The sequence below is a fragment of the Diachasma alloeum genome, unplaced genomic scaffold (genome assembly GCF_001412515.2).
Source record: "Diachasma alloeum isolate Michigan unplaced genomic scaffold, Dall2.0 Dall_scaffold_00285, whole genome shotgun sequence".
In the NCBI taxonomy this organism is placed as follows: Eukaryota; Metazoa; Arthropoda; class Insecta; order Hymenoptera; family Braconidae; genus Diachasma; species Diachasma alloeum.
Window position 1 is genome coordinate 726,885 of NW_021680424.1, and position 26,081 is coordinate 752,965.

A 26,081-nucleotide genomic window follows, 5' to 3' on the forward strand; every position below is an offset into this window, starting at 1 on the left:
CAGCCTGGTGGGCACGCCACGGGGAGGATTGACTGAGGGGGCTGAGGGTGTCCCTCTGAGGCGCACTACCTCTGGGGTCTCAACTTGGACGCGACTCTTCTTCGATTCCATGCGAATTCAACGTTCTGGGATTTATTGGCGTCTAGATATTTTTTTTTTTTTGGGTGGACTTCGGGATTTTGGGATAGGCTGGGGGGTGAGAGGGGCGGAGAGACTTCAAGGTCATTGGGGAAGGGAGGTTGTAATTAAATCGACGGTTTTTTAATTTTTTGGGATTTGAATTGGTGTATTTTTTATTCGAGAATATTTTCGGGAACTTTTTTAGTTAATTGGGCATTTTCGCGGGTTTTCTCCGAAATTTTTTGTGTTTTTTATGAATAATTTACGGATAGACTTAGTACTTGGGAAATTTAATTCAAATTAGGCTGATTGGCCGTGGGTTTTTCCTCTGAATTGTCCTTTATTTTCGAACATTGAAAATATTCTGTTAAGTTTTTGTAAAATGATTTTTTGTCGACAATAATTCAAGCTTCATCAACAACTCCCTTACTTTAAATTCAAAAACATAAAATTTAATTGACGAAAAAAATAATTGACGAAAAATAAAACGTAATTAAAAAATTGGAACGTAAAATTTTTTTCAATAACTAAATTTGGGATTGAGGCGTCGGGAAAATTCCTTGAGCATCGTTTGTGAAATTGAGATGTATTAATACCAGAACATTCCGCATTGCAGTGAATAGAGACATCACCAATTGTCTGACCACACTGACTACCTGGGACACAATAAATTACGGGGAAGACCATTTCTCCACAAACTCTGGACAATTTGCATTGAACACGATTTATTCAGTGTCAAGATGTGTGTCAATCTTGTACACTGGGGCCGGATTTCAAATCACATGTATAGCGGGGAATTATCTCTGACCTCGGATGAGGCCTCGTTGACCTCAACCGTCGAGATCATGCAGAATCATGCGAAAAATTTGAAATTGTCACCTGTAAATGTCTTTTTTCATAAAAATTGAAAGTTATTCTATTTCGTTGTAAACAAAGATTTTTATATTTTGCATCTCTCACTAGCTGAATTCATTAGTGATTAGATAGTGTCTCGTAATCTATTCGAAGTACTCTAACCTTGACTTTTGCCGAGAGACATTCGTTGTTCTAGAGTGTTAGCTTCAACCCGCACTTTTGATGTCTCAGTATCATTGCGAAATAAAATTATGCGACGGTTAGATACACAAATTACAATTAATTGTTAGTCAGTATTGCAGTGTGTCTCGAGCAATGAAAATGTTGTCGGTCAGGAGGCAGATCGCTCGATATTTCTTCAGTGAAAATACTTTATCTAGAAATTTTGGACGTGGAAATTTCGTGAGCCAGGCGGATAAACCAACATGTGAGTACTACGACCACGAAGTGAATATATTTTTAGGGGAAAGTAACGCAAGCTTGTTATATCACGCACGATAAAATTTTATATAAAACCCTGACGAACTCGATAGGAGATTCCATTGAATTTTTATTGAGGATTCTATTTATTTTGGAGTGATTCTATGGAGGAATTCCGCAGATTTAGTGCGCGTTTTTGTGTAGAAAATCTCCAATAGAAAATATTGCGTAGAAAAAAATCGTAGAATTCCATATTTTTATACAACTTTTTCTATTGAGATATTTTCTACGCTTCTCTAGTCGTTTCTTCGCTTTCATTAAAAAAATAAAACAAAAAACTCAACAAATTTGAGCCGAAGAATTTCTGGAGAAAACATCTCAAGAAAATAAAAAAATAAAATAGGAAAATCTAATTCTATTAATTGGTTTCGCTATCGTTTAGACGATGACAGTGCTACCAGTAGAATCTCCCCGTCACAATCAGACAATTTATCCCACAGGTACAACTCTGGAAATGCCGCAGGTTTAGTGCGCGTTTTTTACAGAAAATCCAAAATAAAAAATATTCTACGGAAGAAATATTTCACTATAGAAGAAAATATCAATAAAATGATTTATACAGGAAAATCTAATCCTACTAATTTTTTCCGTACGTGATAGTTCATTTATCGAATTATTTTCGGAGCTTCGCCCCTCAAAAACACTTCGCAAATAAATTCCCCTCGATTTACTCTCCATTCATCTGCATTTTTTCAACCTATTAAGCTAATAATCCTAACAAACACGTCAATTCGCCTCATAGGAGCTCTTAAAACTATAATTCTAGTTTATTATAAAGTTAATAACTCATAAAAATCTAAACAGACGATGACAGCACTGCCAGTAGAACCTCCCCGTCTCAATCAGACAATTTATCCCACAAGTACAACCCTGGAAATGCCGCAGGTTTAGTGCGCGTTTTTTACAGAAAATCCAAAATAAAAAATATTCTACGGAAGAAATATTTCACTATAGAAGAAAATATCAATAAAATGATTTATACAGGAAAATCTAATCCTACTAATTTTATTCCTACGTGATAGTTCATTTATCGAATTATTTTCGGAGCTTCGCCCCTCAAAAACACTTCGAAAATAAATTCCCCTCGATTTACTCTCCATTCATCTGCATTTTTTCAACCTATTAAGCTAATAATCCTAACAAACACCTCAATTCGCCTCATAGGAGCTCTTAAAACTATAATTCTAGTTTATTATAAAGTTAATAACTCATAAAACTCTAAACAGACGATGACAGCGCTGCCAGTAGAACCTCCCCGTCTCAATCAGACAATTTATCCCACAAGTACAACCCTGGGGCAGTCCCTCTAGTCGACATGACAGTGGGTCAACTCGTGGAGAGAGCCGCGAGGCTCTGGCCCAATCGAGAGGCCTTCGTGTCGATCCCCCAGGGCATCCGAATCACCTACAAACAGGCCCTGGAGAGGGGCGATAAAATAGCAGCTGGTCTGAAAAAACTGGGACTCAAACCCCGGGACAGGGTGGGCATTTGGGGGCCAAACGATGTAGAGTGGAGTCTCGCTTTCCTCGGGATAACGAGGGCTGGACTAGTGGCTGTTGGGATTAATCCGGCTTATCGTCAAGCGGAGATCGACTATTGCATTGAGAAAGTTGGAGTCAGTGCTGTTGTGGCACCGGCCAAGTTTAAGACGCAGGATTATGGCGCGATGCTCGAGAATACTAGGAGTAAAGGGGGATTATTTAGACATATTATCCTGTGGTCGCGTGAACATAGGACGTGAGTGTCGTGAGATCTCAATTATACGTTTATTTATTTGTTTATTTATTCATTTATTCATTTATGTCATTAAGTTTTTCAATTTATAAAAAGCAGAGAAACCTCATTTTTTTAGAAAGATTTCGGGACTGATCTGAAATTTTTTTCAAATGTTTTATAATGAATAATTTATAAAAAAGTTCAAACGATCCATTATTTCCGTTATTTATAAGCAGAAAACATTGAAAAAAAATTGAAGAACAAAGTTGGTGATCGAAAATCGTTAAGTCTGTGATTTCTACTAAATTAAGAGGCGAATCGTTAACTGGAAATGAAAAATCGATAAAAAAACTGATTGATCGCCCACTCCACCCTGAATGCTACCCACGGAACTTTCTAGCAATTAGGTTAATGGTTCGTCTATTTATTCACACGTAAAACCAGCAATTCAAAGTGCTAACTGCTCCCAACTGTGAAGAAAGGAATCAATAATTCAGCATTACTTCTCACCTTTTTTTTCCTCGCTTAGAGGAGCACATCGTCTTGTGGACGTGGAATCGCTTGGTGGTAAGGTCGAGGTGGAGGCGATCCGGCACACACAGGGGGAAATATCAGCGCATGATGGGTGCAATATACAGTTCACCTCGGGGACGACGGGTCAGCCGAAGGCGCCCTTTATTTCTCATAGGTCCATAGTCAATAATGGAATTCAGGTAATTTTGTTTCCCGAGGCGAGGGTCAGCCCGGGGAACAAAAATTATCGTTTTTATAGATAACTGTTTTAAGTGCTATTTTTCGCAAGATTTTCCCTCAGAAATTCGCTTTTGCAAACGAAAATCCAACATCTAAAAAATCCCCAAAGCATAAATTTCTGATTTTTTTTTCAATTTATTGCTTCATCGAAATTTCTATTAATATCTTGGAAATTTTATTTTTAGTTCAAATGTTACAAATGAATTTTAAATGCTTCATGCCCCATTCTTCGAATTTTCGGTTACAAAACAACTAAAAACTCGAATTATTTACGGTTGGAGGCAACTTTGACCGACATAATGGGATGTCGATGAAAAAATTATGCGCAAAATAGGATTTATGAAAATTTTTAATTGAAAAATGAAAGTTTTTTTCTCTGCCCCGTCTTAAAAATTATAAAGAAATATATAATATGGGTCAATTCCGTAGATTTTTCAAATTTATAAAGAATATATAAAAAAGTATATATAAAACGTAAATTTCATAAATTTTTTGTGTATAAATTGGGCCAATTTTAGATGTTTTTTAATATATTTTTCAAAATATAAATTTTTCTACGTGGGTGGGTGAACCAGAGAACGTGTGATTAATGTGGAATTGGGGAGATAGGTTGCTGAGAGAGAGGGTCTGCCGAGAGATCATCACAGAATTTGTCTCAATGTCCCGTTCTTCCATGCGTTCGGAATGGTCCAAGGATTGATGGCGATGTTCCACAGTGGATCAACACTAGTCATTGAATCCCAAACGTTTAATCCTAGAGCTTCAATCGAGGCTATTGCGAGGGAGAAGTGTACTGGCGCATTTGGGACACCCACGATGTGGGTAAGAATTTCATTAGGACGAGAATCGATTATAATTTAGTTGTGGAGTAATGAAAAGCAACAGAACGAGTTGATCCTATTTTTACTTTTAGATCCTATTTTTTATTATTAAATTGCCTCTCTCAGGGGCAAAAAAAAATATTTGGCATTTCCTGCTCTAAAAACATATCTCATAATATTTCATACCGAGATAAACCCACATTTATCAATCAAAACAAATTAAATCCATAAATGGAGGCGTCTAAAATCGTTTTTAATCGTTGAAGAATTTTTTTTTCTGATGTGAACAAATAAAATAAATAAATAAAACGATGGATTCAATTTTTAAGGTCAATATGATGAGCATTCAGAGTCAATTGAAGGCTCCAGTGGACGAACTAAAGTGGGTAGTGACTGGAGGCGCCAATGCATCTCCAGAGATGATTAAAAACGTAGTTATCACATTCGGTTTGGAAAATTTCAGAGTGAGTACACTATTAAAAATTTTCGTGTGAATTTTCCGTGTCAAATTCCGGAAATTTTTATCGTGTTCAAGAAAAATCAAATATTCTGTTGATTTTCTGTTGAAATGATCTGGAAATCAATAAAATACTAGATTTTTCAGTTCATTTATTCCGTGAAAATTCTGAAAAATCAGGAAAATTTAGGGAAAAATTGGAAATTTATCTCATTTTGTTTCTGAATATTCATGTTCCACTAAAAATTCAATCAAGTTGTGAAATTTCTGTCTCACTCCCACTCAAAACTCATGAATTTCCGTGAATTCTACTTAAAACATGAAATTTTTTAACAATTTTTTCCCTAAATCTGATTGAGTGTCACTCCCTTGAGATTAACTATAATATCTTCCATAAAATTAAAAAAAAATTGGAACAGTGTAGTTTTTGTGCCAAGGGGTTGAAGGTGTAGACAGGACTGGGGAACCTCGAGACGATCTATACGGGGTCGATGACTCCGGTCATTCATTCCTATCTATGCACATATCTCTCGGGGAGAAGGAAACTCATGTGCATATTGCCTATATCTTCGGAGAAAATATTCTCTGATCGATAGGACGAGGCGGGGGATTATTCGACGAGCTGCTCCCCTTTAATCAATTTAACTTCACTTTTCGGAATGTTTTTTCATAAATTTACGCATTTTTGGGTGCGACTAGTTCAATACACTTTTAAAACATTTTCTACTAAAATTTCCGGTAAAAGTTTTGGAAATTTATAACAAATAATATTTCCACTGAAATTTCAAGGAATTTTGCCATTTAAAATTTTTAATCTCATGGAAAACGAGTGGGAACTGAATTTCAGTTCAATTATTCCGGTAAATTAATGAAAAGGCAGAAAAATTGAGACAAATCGCTCAATTTTCCCTGAATTTCGTCAACATTCCCGGAATTCCAAGAATCTTGTGCAGTGACTATTCATTTTCACTGGAAAATTCACAGAAATTGTGGAATTTCCGTCGTCCTGCCGTTCAAAAAATTGGGACTTTACTTTTACTTCCAGAGACCCTCAAAATTCCATTAACTTTCACTCTTAAATATCATTCAGTTTCTTTTTGCGGAAAATTCAGGCAAATTACTTTAACTGTGTACTATTCAGGGAGTCTTGAGTTTTAGATGATTTATGGACTGACAGAGACCACTGCCGTTATGTTCTCGACGAATCCCGGCGAGCCCGAAGAATTGACTCATTCTACTGTTGGCTGCCTGCAGCACCATCTCGAAGTCAAAGTAAATAGTTGGAGTAAAGAGTTGGGAGGAGATAAATCAGTTTAAGTTCTCAGTTGGTTTCTTCTTTCGTGTTGTCAGGTGGTGGATGAGAGAGGGGCATTAGTGCCGTTCGGCACTCCGGGGGAATTGTTGATGAGGGGGTACAGTGCCATGATGGGGTACTGGGGAGACCCGGAAGGCACGTCGAAGACCATCGACGGCGACGGGTGGCTGAGGACCGGGGATAAATTCGTGTTGAGGGAGGATGGGTATGGACACATTGTGGGGAGGATCAAAGACATGGTGATACGAGGCGGTGAGAATATTTATCCCAAGGTGAGACATTTGATTGGATGGAAAAGGTGAAACCTTTTGCTGAGCAATTTTGTTCAGAATAAAATGGCTTGAAAAAATTTCCAATGAAAGTTTTCTCATTCACTCGATACTCCTCCGCAGGAAATTGAGTGCTTCTTAGAGACCCACCCTGAGATTCTAGAAGCCCAAATCTTCGGTGTGCCCGACCAAGTCTACGGAGAGGAACTTTGCGCTTGCATTCGGCTTAAGAAGGGGGCGAATCTCTCCCCGGAGGAAGTTAGATCCTTCTCAAAGGGAAATATCGCGCACTTCAAAATACCGAGGTATATACTCACTGTGGAAGAATTCCCAAAGACCGCGAGTGGAAAAATTCAAAAGTTGAAGCTACGCGAGGAGATGGAGAGGAAGAAACTTATACCTGTGACGAATACCTAATGAGCATTGTGGTTTTAATAAATTTTTATTAAATCAGAGGGTAGGAGTAAAAAATGTTTTATTACGCGGTGACGTGATCAATCCGATTTCATTCGTTTTCCATGTGTTGTTGGTGTAACTGCCCTCAGAAGGGCTCTCGCTAGGCGAATAATTAGATAAACACTGGCAAGGATGCAGATACTGAGGAAACCGTAAACATCGAGGAGAGCCACTTGCCACCACGGCATGTCGACCAAGGGAGATCGGAGGGCGTCTGGACCGTGTCTGATAGCATATTCAACCCAATAAACCGCGGTATCCTTCGCACTCATGGGACGATCCAGAAATTTGAAGGACTGGCGCTTCGCTGCCTCTCTACGAAATGAGAAAAATCATGATTTTTTGTGAATGTTTAATAATGAATTATTTTTTCACGAGATTCCGGGGATTTCCGTAGATTCTCAAAGTACCTCAAATTCTATTTAATTTTCGTGTAGAATTCATGGCTAATTTGAAATAAATCGAATTGAAATGCGCAATGAAATTCAAAGGCTTCACCTGTACTTCGAATTATGCAAGACTTCATTAACAGCCCAGGAAATAGCTTTCTCACTGAGATTATGATTATTCAGCTCGAGTGCCATCCCGAGTGAATGATAATCGATAATATTACTGTGCTGATCCCCGAAGAAGGGAATTCCGACGAGGGGAACCCCGTAGATGAGTGCCTCCTGGGTGCTCATCAGGCCTCCATGAGTAATAAACATTTTCGTATTTTTGTGAGCTGTGAAAAAAATAATTTATGAGGGCATATGCTGAAATATGAAATGCATATCAGTTAGCAATCGTGACTCGTGAAAAATGCTATTCATCATTCATGAAAATATTTATCGACGGAGCGCTGACCTAGTACAGCCACTTGAGGTATCCAGGAAGAGGTCATTACGTTATCAGGAAGCCCAGGAAGGAGAGCAGTCTTATTAGCCACTTTCATCAGCACTCTTACTGGTGCTATTCCCCTGAATACCGAGTAAAATGCTCTGATAGTCGCGTCAGGGAATGTTTCAATATTCACCAAGGATCCAAGTGTAAAGTAGATTACACCAGAGGCACTATCATTCATCCACTTCTCCATTTCCTTGGGATAAAGAATGAAACATTAACAGTCATTTCGTTATCGCGGCGGTGTAACTGGAGAAACCAATTCATTTCAGTCGAGATAAACTTCAATCATTTTCCAACATCCACTTTGGGACTCCCCGTTTTGCATAAAATGTTTTCATAATTTTTTTCATTTTTTATTTCGAGAAGTTCTTTTCATATTTTCTTGTTGACATTTACCTTCGGAAGAGGAACGTAGTTCGCTTCCATGTGAAGCCCAGCAACTTCAATAATCCCGGGTGTAAGTGGTTGAATGCCATTGAGGCTGTGCCACGTATTCACGAGCGCCAAAGCCACATTTTTCTCCAGTTCCCGAAGGGGTGGAATATCGGGATCAATGTATTTTCTCATTTTTGCGTTTTGCACCGCTTCCGTGTAATAATTAAATCTCATATAATCGTAGTGACTCCTGATAGTATTCAGCACGCGAACGAAGAATGACATCGGGTACTGGTAATTCGTGTTGCGAGATGGGACGAATGCTGTAAATTGGGGCTGGCCGAGGCTAATTTCCAGCCAGGGGTACGGCAGTGGCGAGCTCACCATTATCACTGGGACATTGAGCGCGTGGCCCACGCCGATAAAACAATTAGACATGAACGCCTGCATTATTTGAGCATTTCAATAAATAACAGAGAAAAGTTTAAAAAACGAACCGTCTTTGATCGTCAATAACTAGAGAACGACAGAGTGAAATCCCTCAATTTTTTTTTCATTTTCAAGGTATTTTTTTTATCTTTAGAAAGAGCCCGGACTCGCCTAAATCACGTTATCCGGTCAGGAGATACGGACGATCAAAGGCGGCCGGTTTCAATTACCCAAAAAATCATTCAATCACCTCGAGGATGACTAGATCGTACGGCGGGTCTTGCGGTGGATTTTTTATGATCTCCTGCATCTCCGGCAGTGCTAAGTACTCACACAACTCATTCCCATACACCGTGGTTAAAGTCGGAAGTACGTCATCCCCCAGTTTCGATGCGTACTCGATACTCCACTGGTTGACGACATGCTTCGCCACTCTCTCGAGGTTCACAACAACTTTATAATTCTTGAGCGGTTTTTTCAAGGGATAAACTGTCATCACGTCCATTTGGTGTCCCTTTTCCGCTAATGCCTCGATCAACGCGTCGAACAACATGTGGTGACTCCGCGATTGAAGCGGAAAAATCGCCAGGATTCTGTACGCTTCATTCCGAGTCGCGAAAGTAATCACAAAAATAATAATAATCGATACGAAAAATCCGATCTTCATTGCTGCGGCTTAATTATGGAAATAAATCAGTAGCGAAGCGGTAAACCGGGTTAAGTCGTTTTTTACTATTGGCTAGTTTTTGACGAATATCTCGGAATCTAAAAGAGATAGAAAGATTTTTGTCATGACCTTTTTTGTAGAGCTAATAAAGCGTTATAAAAAAGTCATGAGAAAATTTTTGCTATCTCTCTTAGATTCCGAGATATTCAGCAAAAACTGGCTAATGGTCAAAATCGACTTAACTCGGTTTACCGCTTCACTACTGAAATGTTGTAGGAAAAAATACATTTATGTTTCGTCTATCTTATGTCAATATTATATTTAGTACTCTTTTAGAGCGACGACAGAGTACTGGACTCTTCGCTATTTCGTTACTATGCAACAACTGGTCTAGTGGACTGTTTGGAGTCGCCCTACTTAAAGTAATCAGCGACGCCAAAGATTTTATTTAACCTACTGAACAATCGGTGCGACGCGTGGGAAAAAGCGTCGTCATTGAATGGGTCTTCATCGGGGAAATAAGCTGATAATAAAATTTCTAGGCCGAAATGGGTGGGACAAACAACGCGTTACAACGCATGACGGTTTTAATTCTTATTATCTGATATGTTTATCGTCAGGTCACGTATTTCATTTGATCACGTGAACATTAATCTAGTTTTACTGAATTTGCCATTCAATTCCGTTGATTAGAAACATTGAAAAAGTGAAATGTCTCGTTGATTTTGTTAAGTTAAGACAAGTGAATTTTGACTATTGACCATTTTTTCATGAATATCTCGGAATCTAAGGGAAATAGCAAAAATTTTCTTATAACTTCTTTTGTAGAGCCGATTGAGAGCTACAACAAATGTAATTACGAAAATTTCGCTATCTCCCTTACATTCGGAAATATTTCACAAAACCTCAATCGAGAGATGAGTCGACTTATCGCCGTTTACCACTTCACTACTGAAATGCATTTTTATGAATCAAGATGACATACTTAGGAGTAAAAAATATTTTATTTATCTGGAACTGAACATACAAAATGGGGCTCTCGTTACAAAGAGACTCGATGATTCGATAACTATAATTAGCTTAAAAAGTCATTGAACAGAATATAATAATGAAGTTATGATTACACTCGGTAGTGGATATCAGAGATGTTAGTATACTTTTATCATTATACTAGTCTACGATAACGAGTTCGTAATGATTTTTGTTTTGTGGCGCACGGGTTTGCCGCGCGTCAGTGGAAATGGCCGAACTACGATCGAGACTCGGTGCAGGGCCCAGTGGTGTTGTCTGCACAGGCACAGGTTCTACCTCCTCGCCCGTCCGGCAAGCACAGCTGGTCCTTGTGGCAGCGGCCGTTCTCGTATTGACAGACATTCGATACTGCAATTCAGTGCATTCAATAGCGTCAATAAAACCAAAATGATTAATGATTAATGATTAATTAACAGTCAAGAATTCTCTTACGTCGAGGGCATTGCTCAGGTACTGAAGTGATTCCGTACAATTTTCCACTGCCACCAGGGGGAATTGGCAGGGATTTCAATCTTTCACTTGTGTGCTTTGATATCGCCTCAATTTTATGCCTGCGAGGGGAACAACAAACTCAATTCAACATTTGAGACAGAAAAATGAGGATAAAATGTCAAATGTTTTTCTTGAAGTCGAGGAAATGAGTAAAAATCTCCTGACATTTCACCCTCAATTTAATATTTCCTGCGAAAGACGTGAATTACTCTTACGTTTTCCAGTCTGTCCAGTAATAATTATCGGCGGAAATAGCTAGGCCGAAGGGATAAGCCAGATCCTTCTCGATAACGTGGACTCGTTTATTGTCAATAGGAGTACAGCCTTTTCATAAAAAAAAAACGAAAACCGAATGATTAATTTCCTGAAATAGAAAAGGAAAAAAATGATGAGGACGTACTGATCGTGAAAGTTCCTGCGTCAGCCCAGCACAACTCGTCAGTTGTCCAGTCTATCGCCAAGGAATTCGGGAGTTTGACGCTTTCCCCCTGGAGGAACACCTCCCTCTGCGTGCCGTCCTCGTTGGACCACTCGATTTTCGGGGTCATGCGGTTCCAGTCGGACCAGAAGATTTTCCCCCGGTACGGGTGGACCGCGATGCCCCGGGGGTTCACGAGACCCTCCGATATGAGGACCTTTCGCTTCTTCGTTTCTAAACTCGCCACCTCGATTGTTCCTCTTCCAGAGTCCGTCCAGAAGAGGTTGCGAGATACCCAGTCGATCGAGATCCCTTCGGGGCTGCTGACGTCAGTCATGAAGGTTTGGACTGACGAACCGTTGTATGTGAGGGAGATTATCTTCGCTCCTGTGGATCGTTTGGCAGACGAGAAGATTTTTAGTTTTTTATTGAAGTCCCGACTTCGATTTTAGCTAATAAAAAGCGTTTCTTTAATCTTGTGGTTTTTATTGGAATTGAAAAGTGAGGAATGATGTTGAAAATATTTTTGACTGAATTTTCGAAGGATTTCGTCAATGAAAATTCACAATTCGAGGAAAAATCGATTATAACTCAAAATTTCTGGTCAATTAGTCCACGAAAATTCATGGGAATCATAAAATCAGGTAGATGCATTCATAATTCGTCAAGTAATTCAAAATTTAGTGTCATTAAGTACTGAATATTCATGTTTCAAGTGAAATTTCACGAAAATGAAGAAATTGTCGTCTTTCTGCTCCTCTAAAATTTGAAACTTTCATGATTTTATACCCCTCAGCCTGACGTAATGTCCCTCCCCCGAAATTTCAATAATTTTCTACCCCTGAGTGATCAATGTATTTGATCTCACCAGTTATATCACTGGAGTACGCCGTTCCATTCGGGCAATCGATGTCGATGGCAATGGCCATCTGCGAGTAAGCCAGGTTTATGGGAGATCCTGGATAAACTGCGGTCGGGAAGTAGGGGATCCTGAGGTTGGCCATACCCTGATTGACCAGCAAAAAGTTGGCGGCGTGTTTGGGCTTGGGTTTGCACTCCACCCCGTCACCGTGAAAGCCCTCCTTGCAGACGCAGGCAAAGTGGCTTGGCGTTACCGGTAAACACGTGGCTTCTCGCGAGCAGTATTCGGGATTTTGACGACACGATGCTTGGGGTTTGCATATGAATCCATCCCCATAAAATCCCTTGAGTTCAAAGTATTTTTAACTGTTGCGTGTTGAATACACGAAATTACTTTGTTCTATTCCAAACATTCGATGCATTTTTCTTCTGAATTATGTAGTAATTATAACAATTTCATTCGTGTCTTCCAAAAATAATAAAATCGTGACAATTTTTTTGACGATGTGTTTTAAACTGAATTCAATTATTCAGTGGATTCTGCATCGTCCCAAAGTTAAATTTTTTCACCTTTTAAAATGACTAAACTTCAAAATTTGAAATAAGGGAGGGTAGGGTCAAACGGACAAATAGACTTCTTTAAAATTATTCATAACTCAGAAACGAATGTATCAACAGAGCTCAGTTTAGGCTCATCACAAAGGGAAAGAATTGCTCTTTGTATTGAAAAAAAAATTATTCAATTTCATCAACATTTCAACCCGTCACTAATATTTTTAAAAAATCAAAAGTCCATTTTTCCCCAGCCTCCCCTATCGCAATATTTTCGCGAAATTCAAATGACTCACCGGCAAACACATGCAGGCATAATTAGCCGACGTCTGATTGTACCCGCAGACAGCGTTACTTCCGCAATTATTGACGACATTGCAACCAATGTGATCCTCAACACACTGGTTTATTCCATCACCGTGGAATCCCGGCATGCAGACGCACTTGTAACCTTCACCAATTGTTGTTATACACTGAGCATTGACGTGACATTGTGATGGATTGGTGGAGCAATCAGCCACTGCACATTGGCCATTCACCATATCAAATCCGGGATTGCATGTGCATTCGTAACGGGATTTTGATGGGTTGTAGGAGCATATCTCGTTCTGTCCGCACTCCGAGTGATCGCTGCAGGCATCTAGTCATTCGCGTAAATACTGATTAATTGCGTTAATTGCTCGGGGTGAAGGCGAAGATACTTGAAGACAGGGGAATTTTGTCTCGCAAATTTATACTTTGGAACTATGTCAGTTGTTCTACTTTTTTTTAGAACGTGGACTACCTCCAACGGGGGACGTCCCCCGTACGCGTGCAAAAAATGTAGAAAAACCTCGGGAATTCGCTGGGAAATTCTGTTGGTTTTCTGTTGAATTTTCAATGGGAATCATTATATCGAAAAAAATGAATAGAATTGGATTCTCCTGTACAACTTATTGTACTGAAATATTTTCTTCAGAAATTTGTCGACTCTAATTTTCTATCCAATTCGCTAGCTTTTTCCATTATATTTTTTCATGCCTGAAATGGCAATGGGAAAATTTATTCTCATTATTTTCTGAGACTCGAACACTCGAATTGTTCGACTAAAAAATTCAATTTAATTTCAAATTTATTTTAAATGTTATATATTATTATATAACATATTTATTTTATTTGAAATTTTTTGTTTTCGCGTAGATTCTACTAGATATTTGATTTAAAAAAGTCAATAGATTTCGTTTTTTCTGTTTGCATTTTTATCTTGCGATTTTTGCTATTAAAACTAGTCTGCACGGATTTTCCAAGTTTTTCCGCTACATTTTATTTTGTTCTACATTACAGAACATTACTCATAGCGCAAAAAACAAATAGAATTTTCCAGCGAATTCGCTAAATTATTCTGTTGAATCAATATCTTCACACGTGTCAAGTTATTAATCAATTAATCATTAATTGTTAGAGAATCATTAATTGTTAGAGAATAATGCACCAATTGGACTGCAAGTAGTTCCGTCCCCCTCGAATCCAGGATTACAGACGCACTTGGCAATCGGTTCGTCGGGTCTGCACGATGCATTCGGATCGCAAATGTCAACTTCCACACAGGATACATCTATTTACAGAATTAGTAGAGCTGTTTGTAGGGCGAAACGTACCTTGGTTCAATCGCTTCATGAATTTAATTGGGCATTTGTTACTAGAGGTACATGTGGATGCAGACATACCTGCCTTGATGCATTCAATTCCGTCACCTTCGTAACCTTCGTTGCACTGACACTCGTAATCCTCGGTACTGGCGATGAATACGCATTGCGCGTACGGGTGACACGTGTTAACCACGTTGCAAGACACTGTACAACGAGCCAATGCAGCGTATGAAAAATTATTATCGTGAGAAACTAAGGAATTTTTTATTGTGAAATGAATTTAAAATATTCTTGAAAGAATGTTGATTTTAATGGAAGTTCTAGTGGGTCTATGGTTATTATGATTTTATGTGCATTTTCATTATGAGAATATTTTATATTCTGAAGCAATGCTCGTGGGAAGGGGTCATAAAGGTCCCGTGAGGGGGAAATCACTCCGGAAAAAATTGTACAGCGGGAAATTTCGCAGAATTCTTGAGTTTTTTTGAAGAATTTTGTAATGGGAGAAAATTTCAGAATTTAGTGGACTCTGATTCGATCTGCACACCAGATTCCACAAGGGATTACCGCCTCGGGTCACTAAGACACTGTACAACGAGCCAATGCAGCGTATGAAAAATTATTATCGTGAGAAACTAAGGAATTTTTTATTGTGAAATGAATTTAAAATATTCTTGAAAGAATGTTGATTTTAATGGAAATTCTAGTGGGTCTATGGTTATTATGATTTTATGTGCATTTTCATTATGAGAATATTTTATAGTCTGAAGCAATGCTCGTGGGAAGGGGTCATGAAGGTCCCGTGAGGGGGAAATCACTCCGGAAAAAATTGTACAGCGGGAAATTTCGCAGAATTCTTGAGTTTTTTTGAAGAATTTTGTAATGGGAGAAAATTTCAGAATTTAGTGGACTCTGATTCGATCTGCACACCAGATTCCACAAGCGATTACCGCCTCGGGTCACTATTTCAATCCCCGTTCCAAAAATCCACAGGAAATCATTCGAGTCAAAATCGATTTCTCTAATTTACCGTAAAATTTAGAATTTCGTTTTGTGGCATTTCCTGGGGGGAATTTATTCTCGAAATTGAGAATGGAAAAAGAGCGTGCACTGCCGAGTCATTACAATTTCCTGTAAATTTTTTTAATGAATATATTTAACATCCTGAAGCAGTGCGATGGGGAAAGGATCGTGCACTGTTAGAATTTTCTTGAAATTCAAGCAATAGCTGAATTTGAATTCTCAACGCTGTGAATTCGAATTCCTCATCCAGTTTGGAAATTCAAGAGAATTAGTTTTCTCACCGTGCGAATTAAACACCCCATTCCGCCGAATTTCCAATGGATCGAAAATTCAGAAGAACAATTCCCTCAATTTTCAAAATTTTTAATAGTTTTCATCGCCAAATAGCCCTGAAAATAGGAGATCCATATCCCACTCCTGAAATCGACTCATTTTTCCCAACAAAGTGCATAAAATTTCATGCGAATGAGTCGTTAAAAATTCCAAGCCTTCTTTTCTTCAAATGTCAGGAATAATTTTCCAATAGTGCAAGTGTCAATCTCCAATAAAAAAATTAGTAAAGCCCAAATAACTCATGCGTACATTGGGCTCCAGTGGGCCCCATCGTGTCATGCTTGTATCCAGGCTGCGGTACACACACATCATCCTTGGCCTCATAGTCATAGCCCCACGGACAAATACAACTATCCTTATAACATTCCGGCTGCGGTTGCGCTGATACTAGAACGGACCTTCATCTTCATATCTCTCCTTGAATTTTAATCTCCATTCCAAAGCAGAGGAGCATAATTTTCGTCATGCAAAGCCAGAGGAACGCTGCTGTACTTACGGTCTCGATGGGGTCCACTCGTGCTGGACCCTAAATTCTGGCTCTGCGATCTGACACACGCGTTGTCACGCACTTCCCATTCCGGCGGACACCAGCAGACCCCGTTCGCACAGTTCGGCTCTGGGCTTTGCTCGGCGTAACAGTTGTACCCGTCACCTTCACAAACGACAAGTTCTTACTTTACGTTTAGTTGAATTTTAAATAGTAAATGGGGGAGTGAATAAAAATTATCCACTTTACCGACAAATCCGGGGAGACAGAGGCAGACGTGCGACTGCTTTTGGTGGTCGTAGGTACACTCGCCCTGGGGTGAACAGTTGTTCGCCAAATTGCAGGGGTCTGAGGGCATAAATAATTCATTGGAACTGCATTGATGAACGACTTAAATTGCGCTCATTAAAGCTCTCAGAAAAATTATAATAATTATAACTATCCTCTGGAATGTTGAAGGACAGTTCTACGAGGGGAAAGGACGCTATTGATCGCTGGTTATTACCTTCGGCCGGGAAACAACCCTGATCGCTCTTCACGAATCCAGGGACGCATGAGCAGACCGGCTGTTCATTTATCATCCTGCATTCCTCGTATTCCCCACAGCGGGTATCGTCGCAGCTACCGAGCCCTTGGGTAATAACGAATAGTGATTACATCGTCAATTGGTGGGTTACCTGGTGTAGACGATGCTACAGGGCGAAAACGAATGTCTAAATTTTTCACACCTTTTGTCGATATTTTTCAGTGCAATGAAAATTATTAAGTAGGGGAGGGTGGGGCAAAACGGCCCCCCTTCAATTGTCAATAACTTGTGAATGACATTGTGAAAATTCCCAGTTTCGACTTCATTTTGAAGATAATTTTTCATTCTTCAAAACGAGCTCTAACTCATCCCAATCGGATTATTGAATCGGAAAATATTGACGATTGAAGGGGGGCCGTTTTGCCCCATCCTCCCCTACATAAAAATTTCTCTGAAATTTCAAACACGAGTTGAGATGCTTCGCCACCTGTTCCTCTGAAATTCAGGCAAATTTTTGTTTTAGTCAGACATTTTTTAGTGTCTGAAAAATGTCTACAAAGGATGTGTGAATTTTCTGCACTAGTTTTTGCGGTGTGCCCTTACTTTCGCAGATTCTTCCGTCCCCGGAGAATCCTGGTTTACACTGGCAGGTATGACTGCCCTCGTTGTTAATGCATTGCGCGTCGGGCGAGCACAAGTGATACCCAGCTGTGCACTCGTTGATATCCACGCAATTCGCAGTTCCGTCTTCCTCGTAAAGTTGTTGGTAACTGGGGAATCGTAATACGTGAACAAGTGGCCATCCTCTTTATCAACGAGGTGAATATCGAAGTCGGGGAGCCAAATTTCAGCGATTACAATACTTCCGTGAGGAAGCAACAGGTGAAAAAGTATTCCCTATTGAAATTCTAGAAAATTCTAGAATTTTTTTTTTATTGGAGAGAGATTAAGATTAAGGGTCCAGATAAGGGTAATAAGAAGGGTCATGAGGGTCAGTATGGGCCAGATTGAGGGTCAAAAGATTAAGGACTGCAAGGGTCAGATTAAAAGGTCTAAATAAGGTTCACAAGGGTCAGATCAATGGCCACAGTAAGGGTACAAATAAGGGTTATGGGAGGTCATATGAGGGTCATATGAGGTCATACGAGGGTCATATATATTTCTAAAAAAATAAAAAAAGTTTACCCAGTATTACAAATACATCTGAAATCATCGCCATCAACAACACACGAGCTGTGCTCCCCGCAAGTCTCCCTCCCCTGAATGCAAGGATCCTCCTCCTCCAACGGTGTCATCTTTGTATTCATGGCAAACCGAATGATGCCTTCACGTGCCTCGTAAGTAGTGAGTCCACGGGAGAATTTCAACTTAGTTGTATTGTCTCCACTGGGTTTAACGTGGGTACAATCCTGGTAAGTTATGGTCTGGTCCACTGTGAACGGGTACTCGGTAGGATTTCCGCTGAGCTTGTACTTCCGGCTGCTGTGGGATCTAAGTGCTCCTCTTCTATTCGATGTGTAAACTTCCTCGTAATCACCGTAGTCCACCCTGGAGTCCGGTGGAAGTCTTGGCAGCGTGCCCTGAATGTCAGCCTCCATCTTCAATTGGCCGAAAACGTCAAGACCCAGGTAAATACTTTTTATTGTTATTCTACTTCCCGTTGAGTCGTACACCAGCTCGGCTGTGTGATTGAATAGGCCACCTGTGAAGCAATATATTGCGCACGTTGGACCGAGGTGTTCGTGGGTAAATGCTGTTACTCGAGTTCTTCGCGAGGGGGAGGAGGAGTTGAAAAGTCAGCTCCTCGCGGAAACTAATCATTGTTACCTGTGAGTTGGTAGCCATTTTTTATCTCTCCCATTGGCTTAGCAAATAGCCACCCAATTACACCACCCAGAGTCCCTAGCAATTGAAAGTCCTGACCCACACTCTCCGGGATACGTGAGAGCGCTGTATAGGTACGTCCGTCCTTCGTCTGCACGTAACACTGCAGATCGCGCGACGGCAAGTCTTCACCATTTATTCGACCCGAGACTTTGCCAATTACTCGGAGTGGCAAATCTGTAATTTTTTGGATAAGTTTTTAGATCGTCATCTGGGTGAATAATTCAGTAGTGAAGCGATAAACCGAGTTAAGTCGATTTTGACTATTAGCCAGTTTTTGCTGAATATCTCGGAATCTAAGAGAGATAGAAAAATTTTTCTCATGACTTTTTTTATAACGCACTATTAGCTCTACAAAAAAGGTCATAACAAAAATATTTCTATCTCTTTTAGATTCCGAGATATTCGTCAAAAACTAGCCAATAGTAAAAAACGACTTAACCCGGTTTACCGCTTCGCTACTGAATTTATTAGAACACTTTATGGGAATTAAATGTTGTACATTATTTTGTGGTGAATGTTGTGTTCATTTTTATTTAAGGATATTCAAGTATCTTTTACATTTTCAATCATTAAATTTGTCAATTCAATTGCGTGAGAAAAATTCGAAGAAAATCATGAATATTCAGCGTAATTTAAATTACGTTTTGCACAGGATTATTATTTTTTTAAATATTCGTTGTTTATAAATTAGGGGAGGGTGGGGCAAAACGGCCCCCCTTCAATTGTCAATAACTTGTGAATGACATTGTGAAAATTCCCAGTTTCAACTACATTTTGAAGATAATTTTTAATTCTTCAAAACGAGCTCTAACTCATCCCAATCGGATTATTGAATCGGAAAATATTGACGATTGAAGGGGGACCGTTTTGCCCCATCCTCCCCTATTTATACTATTTATACAATTTTTCAATTGTTTCATCAATCTTCCTCCAAGCGTTAACTCTCCAATTTTTTTTATTCAGATATAAAATGTTTTTCAACAGTTCAATCTAAAAATTGAAATCCAGACCCCTATAGTTTGAATAATAAAATCATTGGAAAGTGTCCGGAAACTGGGGTCAAATGGGTCACAAAAGAAAGCTCTGATGTTCGAATACAAAAGTAGAAACGCATTTCTCCGGAGAAAAATAGCCAAAGTACTTGGATACCCTTGAACCGAATAAAAATGTTGTAGGTTTTAAATTACCATTCGGCTGGCAGGACTTTCCGTTGCCGAAAAATCCTGGCTTACAACTGCAGCAGAAGCCGTACTCGTAATCAATGCATGTCGCTTTACTGTGGCATGTCGTCGCACCGGTCATGCAGGTCTGGTCCATTTGAATGTTGGAGTCTGGAAACATTTTGTTAACCACTTGACGCGCAAGTTGCACGTGGGCACGCGTTAGTGTGTCATTTTGCCAATTGGTGGTGTTAGAAAATTTTGATCTCTCATGATTGCAATTTGTTAAAGACATTGGTGGAATGTTGAGTGATAGCTGGGTTTTTTATTTTCATTTATAAATTATGGGCTTTACGTACTGTCGATATTGTTGGGGGGTTTGATGTTCTGTCCCTCGGGGACTGGCCCTATTTGGAAGACCCATTGGCCGGGTCTGTTGACGTTGGACCATCTGAATGGAAAAAATGTGCAAAAATTGGTTTATTCTCTAGCCTGAAATTTTTCATTGCGACAATGTCACATGAAATTTTATAAATATTCACGTAATTCTCGATTTCCAGATCTATGCGGAACTCAAAAATGTCGAAAATTGGGGAAAATTCAGGCAAAAACGTTCATGAATTCTCAATCTATTAAAAATTCATTTGCATTTGATGTTCACTTCTCACATGAAGTCTTTTTGAGAGAAGAAACGAGTTCATATCCCAAAATAATTGAATAATAGAATTTCTTGAATTCAGCGAGAATTTCTCGTCTCAAGAAATCGTTTTTTTCGTGTCGAGATGCCTATTCATGAACGAGAACATTATCTTCTTTGAAAAAAAAAATTATTCTTTATTCAGTCGGTCGTGTGCCGAAGAGTAAATTACTCGAATATTTTTGCCGTTTCCTTCGCTCAAGAAATTATTTTCATCGCATTCAGTGGTTTTTCTCTCAGTGCACTGATTCATCTCCTCGAAATTTCAGAGAATAGAAACGGGTATTGTGCATACTTATCGATATTTTGAATTTGATCGGTTCCCGATCCTTTCAGCGTGTACATTCTCCCCTCACTCATGAATCCAGCCTGTGCTTTGGCATCTGGCAATCCATTTGGATGAGATTCACCCTGAATCCACTGGATACCGCCATTCGGGTATAAAAGTTCAATGTACGAATGCGTGCCATTCGATGATATCACCACTTGATAGGTATTGACCTATTGATTAGGAACGGAAGAATCGTTTATTTCCACTCATTGATTTTTCGTTCTGTTTGAAATGTGATAGGGCTTACTTTATCGCTCTTCTCGTTGTAATACCCCACGTCGAGCCACGTCGCCAGGAACACATGGGTTGGCTCGAAATTCTCGGTATTCTTGAAGGCACTGCGGACCATACCGCCGACACGTGAGAGAACCTCTGGGTTATCTGTTTCACTGTGGTATATTGTACCGGAAGCTCGGGTGTCCACGTGAGTGTACAGGGGAGCAATCACCGGATCATCCAGTGGAAAAGCTATGTTGAAGAATCTCTGCATCGATCGAATGAATGACAGGACACCATTTCCGTTTACCTAGGCCGGGGAGGAAAGAAATGTGAAGGTTCAATCGGATTTCCGCGTGCAATGGTTTTTGGAATTTCTAAGTATTGGAAATTTATTGACGTGTACGGAGTCTTTTCAATATTTTATACGGCTTAGTGAACTAGTGAACTAAATTTAGAGGAGAAAAATGTAAAAAATCTCAAATAAAAAATTGATTTGTTTTACTAAAATTTGAATAAATTCAAAAAATATTCAAAATCACTGTTATAAAAAAACAGGCACGCGAAGAATATGAAGATGAGTGATTACGACGATGACATAATCTCGAAAAAATACTGAACTGTCTGTCCCGAGAAAAAAATTAATTCCCATCGAATTAGCTGAAACCAATTTGATTAGTAGAATGATATTGTTGCTCCGTGTGGCGCATAAAAAATAATAAATTCCCGAGACTTTTCCCCTAATCCCTCATATCCTCTCCATAAATTCCTCGTAATTCATTAAAAAGTAAATAAATACGATAATCCCCCAATTACAAAATTAAAAAGCCCCCCCGCACGTGCACCAGCATCTGAAGCTCACAAATGACGTAATCTCACATTTCAATTGGTGACTTCATGGCAAAGTGAGTATTCACGTGAATTGAGATCATTCACCCACTAAGAAAACTGTGCTAGCAGACCAAGACTCATTCTAATGTTCTGTGGGCTGAAAATATGACCCTTTGACTAATGTCTCGACACCGACGTCCGAGAGCCGTTTAAAATCATCGAATCTCACTGTCGCATTCCCAGATATGAATGGGGCCATGAATTTACAATGAGTGTTTACTCGAATAGATGAAAATCGGGTCGCGGTTTACTACGAGGGGCTTCGGGGAAAATTTGAAAGGCCAATGTCAGTTTAATACATTTCGGGAGTTATTTCCGATTGACCCGGATTGTTCCCCGTGCACTCGGGTCAATTACGCGCTCGACTGTATTCTTAATTTCCACTTGAGAGACGAAAAATTGAAGGTAGGCTCGAGTGACCCAATCTGATAACGCAGCGTGATAAATTATTTTTAGAAATACTCTTTTTCCAATTTTATTCACAAATAAAAGAATAAATTCGCGGTTATCGCCCAGAGACGCCTCCGAAAATCTATTTCCGTGCAGTTATTATTCATTTTCTCGTCGCATCAAACCTGGGAAATCGGAAAACATTGATACCGCGGGGCAAAATCGCCGGGGGATATACTTTGATGCGCTAGACTCGTTGGATGTGTCGAATGACATCCGAACGGTTTAGACCGTTGGCTATCGTTTTCTCGGGCTATCAGCCAGGGTCGAGGGTCACAGAGCGTCGATGACACAAAACATACGGTGATCGTCACGTTTACATGGGCGAATGAGAAAGTAAATTCTTTGGAGGAGATACAAGGAATTCAGTGGGTGAATTCTTATCTTCGGCATCGGGGCTTCATTCATGAGGAAATAACCATTTCATTCAAGCGTTTGAGGAAATCTACGGGAGTTGTTGAGGAATAATTCTGAAGTAATTAATAAGTCTACTTTTTTTATGTGTCCTTTTTACGAATGGATGGAATTGGAGGAATTTAAATTAAAGAATAAACAAATTGATGGAAATTGAAGTTTCATTTAATTGAAATTGTGAATTTCTGCTTAATTATTCTATGAAAATTGAAATGAATATGTTCTTAAATTCAAGTTTTGATTGAAAATCCACGAAAGTTTTGAAATTCTTCCCCCCAGTGTTGAATTTAATGTGTTTTTCCCCCGAAATTGTCGATGAAATTTCATGTTTTTCCAATTGTGAACTGAGAATAGCCAAATCCCGAATTACTACCTCAGGAATTTTTCCACGATTGAAGTTCTTCTATTGTCCCTTGGCAACGTGAAATTCTCCGACTCACATAACCGAGTATATCCCGGTTTTATGGTGATAAAAGTGTTAACGCAATCGTGTAATCTAGTACAATCATTTTGATGAATAAAACTGGCGACTCGACAGGACCGAATAAAGATGATTGGAGTGTAGGCCGGCCTCATCTATATGAATGTTTTCCCTCTGAGACCCCGAAAAATACTCCGACTCTCGGTTCCCAGATCCTCCAGTTCACCCGCTCGCCTCTAAATATTCATCGATGCAATCGGCGCCGGAATCTCCGATGAAATAAACAAAGTACCCTTGAAATAATGCGTTGAAGATGTACTATCTCTCGTGACTGATTATAATTTTGCCGAGTTGGACTCCACCTCCAGGATGTTTTCATGTTTGTTTATTAGTGGAGGTGATAGTCTCGAGAGTTGAGAGATCCCGAGGTTCGATAAAATTCATTGAAAATGCCGACGTGTAATGAGTAATGCTCGCGCGGACGTCATTAATGCCGAGAGAGATGGGAAGACAACTGAAATTGCTGAAACTAGTTGTCACATGCTTATTCCACTGGCGAAATTGCAAACACGCGAGAGTCAGTACAAACAATTTCACTGGGTACAGGAAATTATGACTTTTGAAAATTACTCTTTCTCGGTTGTATTCTTTTACTGATGCGCATCGATCCATCGATGAAATCATTGATCCGTGATTTATTAATATCGCGGCGACTTCCGGCAATTGTGACATCATGAACGACAATCCTGATTTTTTACTATTTTTATTCGGTGGTATTTGTTTTATAAAAACCAGAAAAATTAAATAGGGAAAGGGGGAGGAGCAAATTCATTGAGTTCAGTCTGAGTTCATCAAAGGAACAATTGTCTTTTCCGTGAAAAAAATTATCCCATTTCATCGAAAATTAAATGAGTTATTAACATTTTTAAAAAACTTTAAAGTGCCCATTGCATTTTGCTCTGTGTTTTTTTATTATTCGTTAATGATTGTTTTATAAAAGACGAAAAAATAAATAGGGAAGGGGGAGGCAAAATGGAGTTGTTCTCATGAAAAACAGCGAGACTTTATTTGAAGTACCGATTAACGGATTCGTAAGAGTTAACGATGAAGTATTGAAAAATATAGTTTGCAGTGGAAGGGATGAGTGAGTGTCTGTGGTAACGCTATCGATCATTGATCCGTGATTTATTAATGCGGCGGGAATTCAATCTCGCCATAAACTCAGCTCTCAATTTTTAAAATTAGCTTTATAATTTTTTATAATTATTATTCGTTAATGTTTATTCCACAAAAATTGATAAATTAAACACTCGATCCGAATTCAGATTGATCTTCACGCGGAAATGTGCGCCAATAAAAACCACCAAAAAAATAATACGAATTTATTTCAAGTACTGATTAATGGATTCGTAACGCGAGTTAATGATGATATATTAAAAAATATGGCTTGAATTGAAGGGGATGACCGAGTGTCTGTGGAGTTGTTATCATTCCCATGACACCACGTGCGCACACAAATTAACGTTAATGAGTGAATTAATCCCGTGGGAAGATGAATGGAAGTCAACAAACCCCAGGAAATGGAGTTTCATACTCACGAAAATACTGTTGTAAACTTTGTCATAGAAATTGATTGGTGTCTTCAGTTGAACTTCGGCGGACGTTAATTGGCCGTTTTGATCGACCTGGAGGGTTTCCGCGCCTCCACCTGTGTAGGGGTAGAGGCCGTCCTTGCTGAGACCAAGGGCCGATGGAAAAATGAGGAATGCTAGTAATAAGAGGGCTTGGGTCGCCATCCTCGTGGCAAATGCAGGGGAATTACACTATCTTATTGACGCTTTGAACTTGTCTCGAACTCGCCCGGAGAAGCACACTCTTCAGACTGCGATAAATTCGTCAGAGTTGAGCGGGGACTCAGCAATTGATGCCAGTGGTGGGCACGAGCCCCCACCCCTGCACTCGTGAATTTAATCGGTTTGGGTTTCGGGCAGTTGGAGGACATCATGTGATGTCATGTGATTTTTGGATTGGGGGTAATCAATGGGGGAAAGCATTTCTATTATTTTATTCACGTGATCACTGCTTATTATTTTTGGATGAATTTTCTGGGAATTTTTATCATGTTATTGTTCCATTTGCAAATTTTGTGGAAAAATCGATTAAAATTTGATTTCAGTTTAAACATTGTGGGAAAGTTATTCATAATTTGATTGATTATCCAAGTGAGTTGGGAAATTTCATGATTTTTTTCTCCCTAAATTGAATTGAATGTCACATTCCTGAAAATTACTAGTCTAATGTCCATGAATTAAAATTTTTTCCACAGTATTCTTGGAATTTTTCATCACATTGTAAATTCCGAGGAAATTCCAAGGAATTTCTGTCCATTTCTTCATTAATGAATCAGTTAATTTCGTGGACATTAATAAATCGTTAAAATAAGAACCTGGAGAATAATTTTGTAAATACATTCGTATTATTGTAATTTTTTCAGCAGAATAAACTCTATGATTTGAATGCTTAAATAAAAAAAACTAACGACATCGAAATTCAGATGACACTGACTGAAATTTCAACAAATTTCTACCACTGCATCAGATAATTTTTTCTCTCAACGCGGAGGATGAGCATCTCATCTCATTACTTCATCTCACTACTTAAACC

General features: G+C 39.2%; 3 protein-coding genes across 10 annotated transcripts; 1 reads left to right on the forward strand and 2 right to left on the reverse strand.

Moving 5' to 3' along the window:
* The first annotated feature begins 1,173 nt into the window (after positions 1-1,173).
* On the forward strand, positions 1,174-7,241 carry LOC107038626 (acyl-CoA synthetase family member 2, mitochondrial). The gene is made up of 8 exons (XM_015257838.1): positions 1,174-1,402; positions 2,682-3,192; positions 3,701-3,884; positions 4,534-4,746; positions 5,075-5,209; positions 6,361-6,474; positions 6,553-6,789; positions 6,910-7,241. The coding sequence occupies exons 1-8, from the start codon at positions 1,291-1,293 to the stop codon at positions 7,201-7,203; spliced, it is 1,800 nt and encodes a 599-aa protein (XP_015113324.1). The 5' UTR covers positions 1,174-1,290; the 3' UTR covers positions 7,204-7,241.
* On the reverse strand, positions 7,197-10,006 carry LOC107038627 (UDP-glucuronosyltransferase 2B15). Of its 4 annotated transcripts, none has more exons than XM_015257839.2 (6): positions 9,927-10,006; positions 9,182-9,606; positions 8,524-8,946; positions 8,089-8,320; positions 7,741-7,966; positions 7,197-7,557 (listed from the first exon to the last, which is right to left on the reverse strand). In XM_015257839.2, exons 2-6 carry the CDS (start codon positions 9,596-9,598, stop codon positions 7,281-7,283), a joined length of 1,575 nt encoding a protein of 524 aa, XP_015113325.1. In that variant the 5' UTR covers positions 9,599-9,606; positions 9,927-10,006; the 3' UTR covers positions 7,197-7,280. The 4 variants fall into 4 exon arrangements, with proteins under 4 accessions (XP_015113325.1, XP_015113326.1, XP_015113327.1 ...); XM_015257840.2 differs by having other exon boundaries at positions 9,885-10,000; XM_015257841.2 differs by having other exon boundaries at positions 9,182-9,531; positions 9,851-10,000.
* Positions 10,007-10,583: 577 nt separating this feature from the next.
* Positions 10,584-25,292, reverse strand: LOC107038633 (nidogen-2). Of its 5 annotated transcripts, none has more exons than XM_015257850.1 (20): positions 25,016-25,292; positions 21,273-21,551; positions 20,990-21,195; positions 20,357-20,448; positions 20,025-20,168; positions 18,778-19,011; positions 18,136-18,652; positions 17,554-17,720; positions 16,930-17,055; positions 16,674-16,772; positions 16,434-16,589; positions 16,187-16,324; positions 14,660-14,785; positions 14,425-14,547; positions 13,250-13,593; positions 12,409-12,745; positions 11,523-11,927; positions 11,338-11,446; positions 11,063-11,181; positions 10,584-10,978 (listed from the first exon to the last, which is right to left on the reverse strand). In XM_015257850.1, exons 1-20 carry the CDS (start codon positions 25,211-25,213, stop codon positions 10,848-10,850), a joined length of 4,050 nt encoding a protein of 1,349 aa, XP_015113336.1. In that variant the 5' UTR covers positions 25,214-25,292; the 3' UTR covers positions 10,584-10,847. The 5 variants fall into 5 exon arrangements, with proteins under 5 accessions (XP_015113336.1, XP_015113335.1, XP_015113337.1 ...); XM_015257849.1 differs by having other exon boundaries at positions 20,025-20,189; XM_015257851.1 differs by lacking the exon at positions 16,187-16,324 and having other exon boundaries at positions 20,025-20,189.
* Between the last annotated feature and the right edge of the window lie 789 nt (positions 25,293-26,081).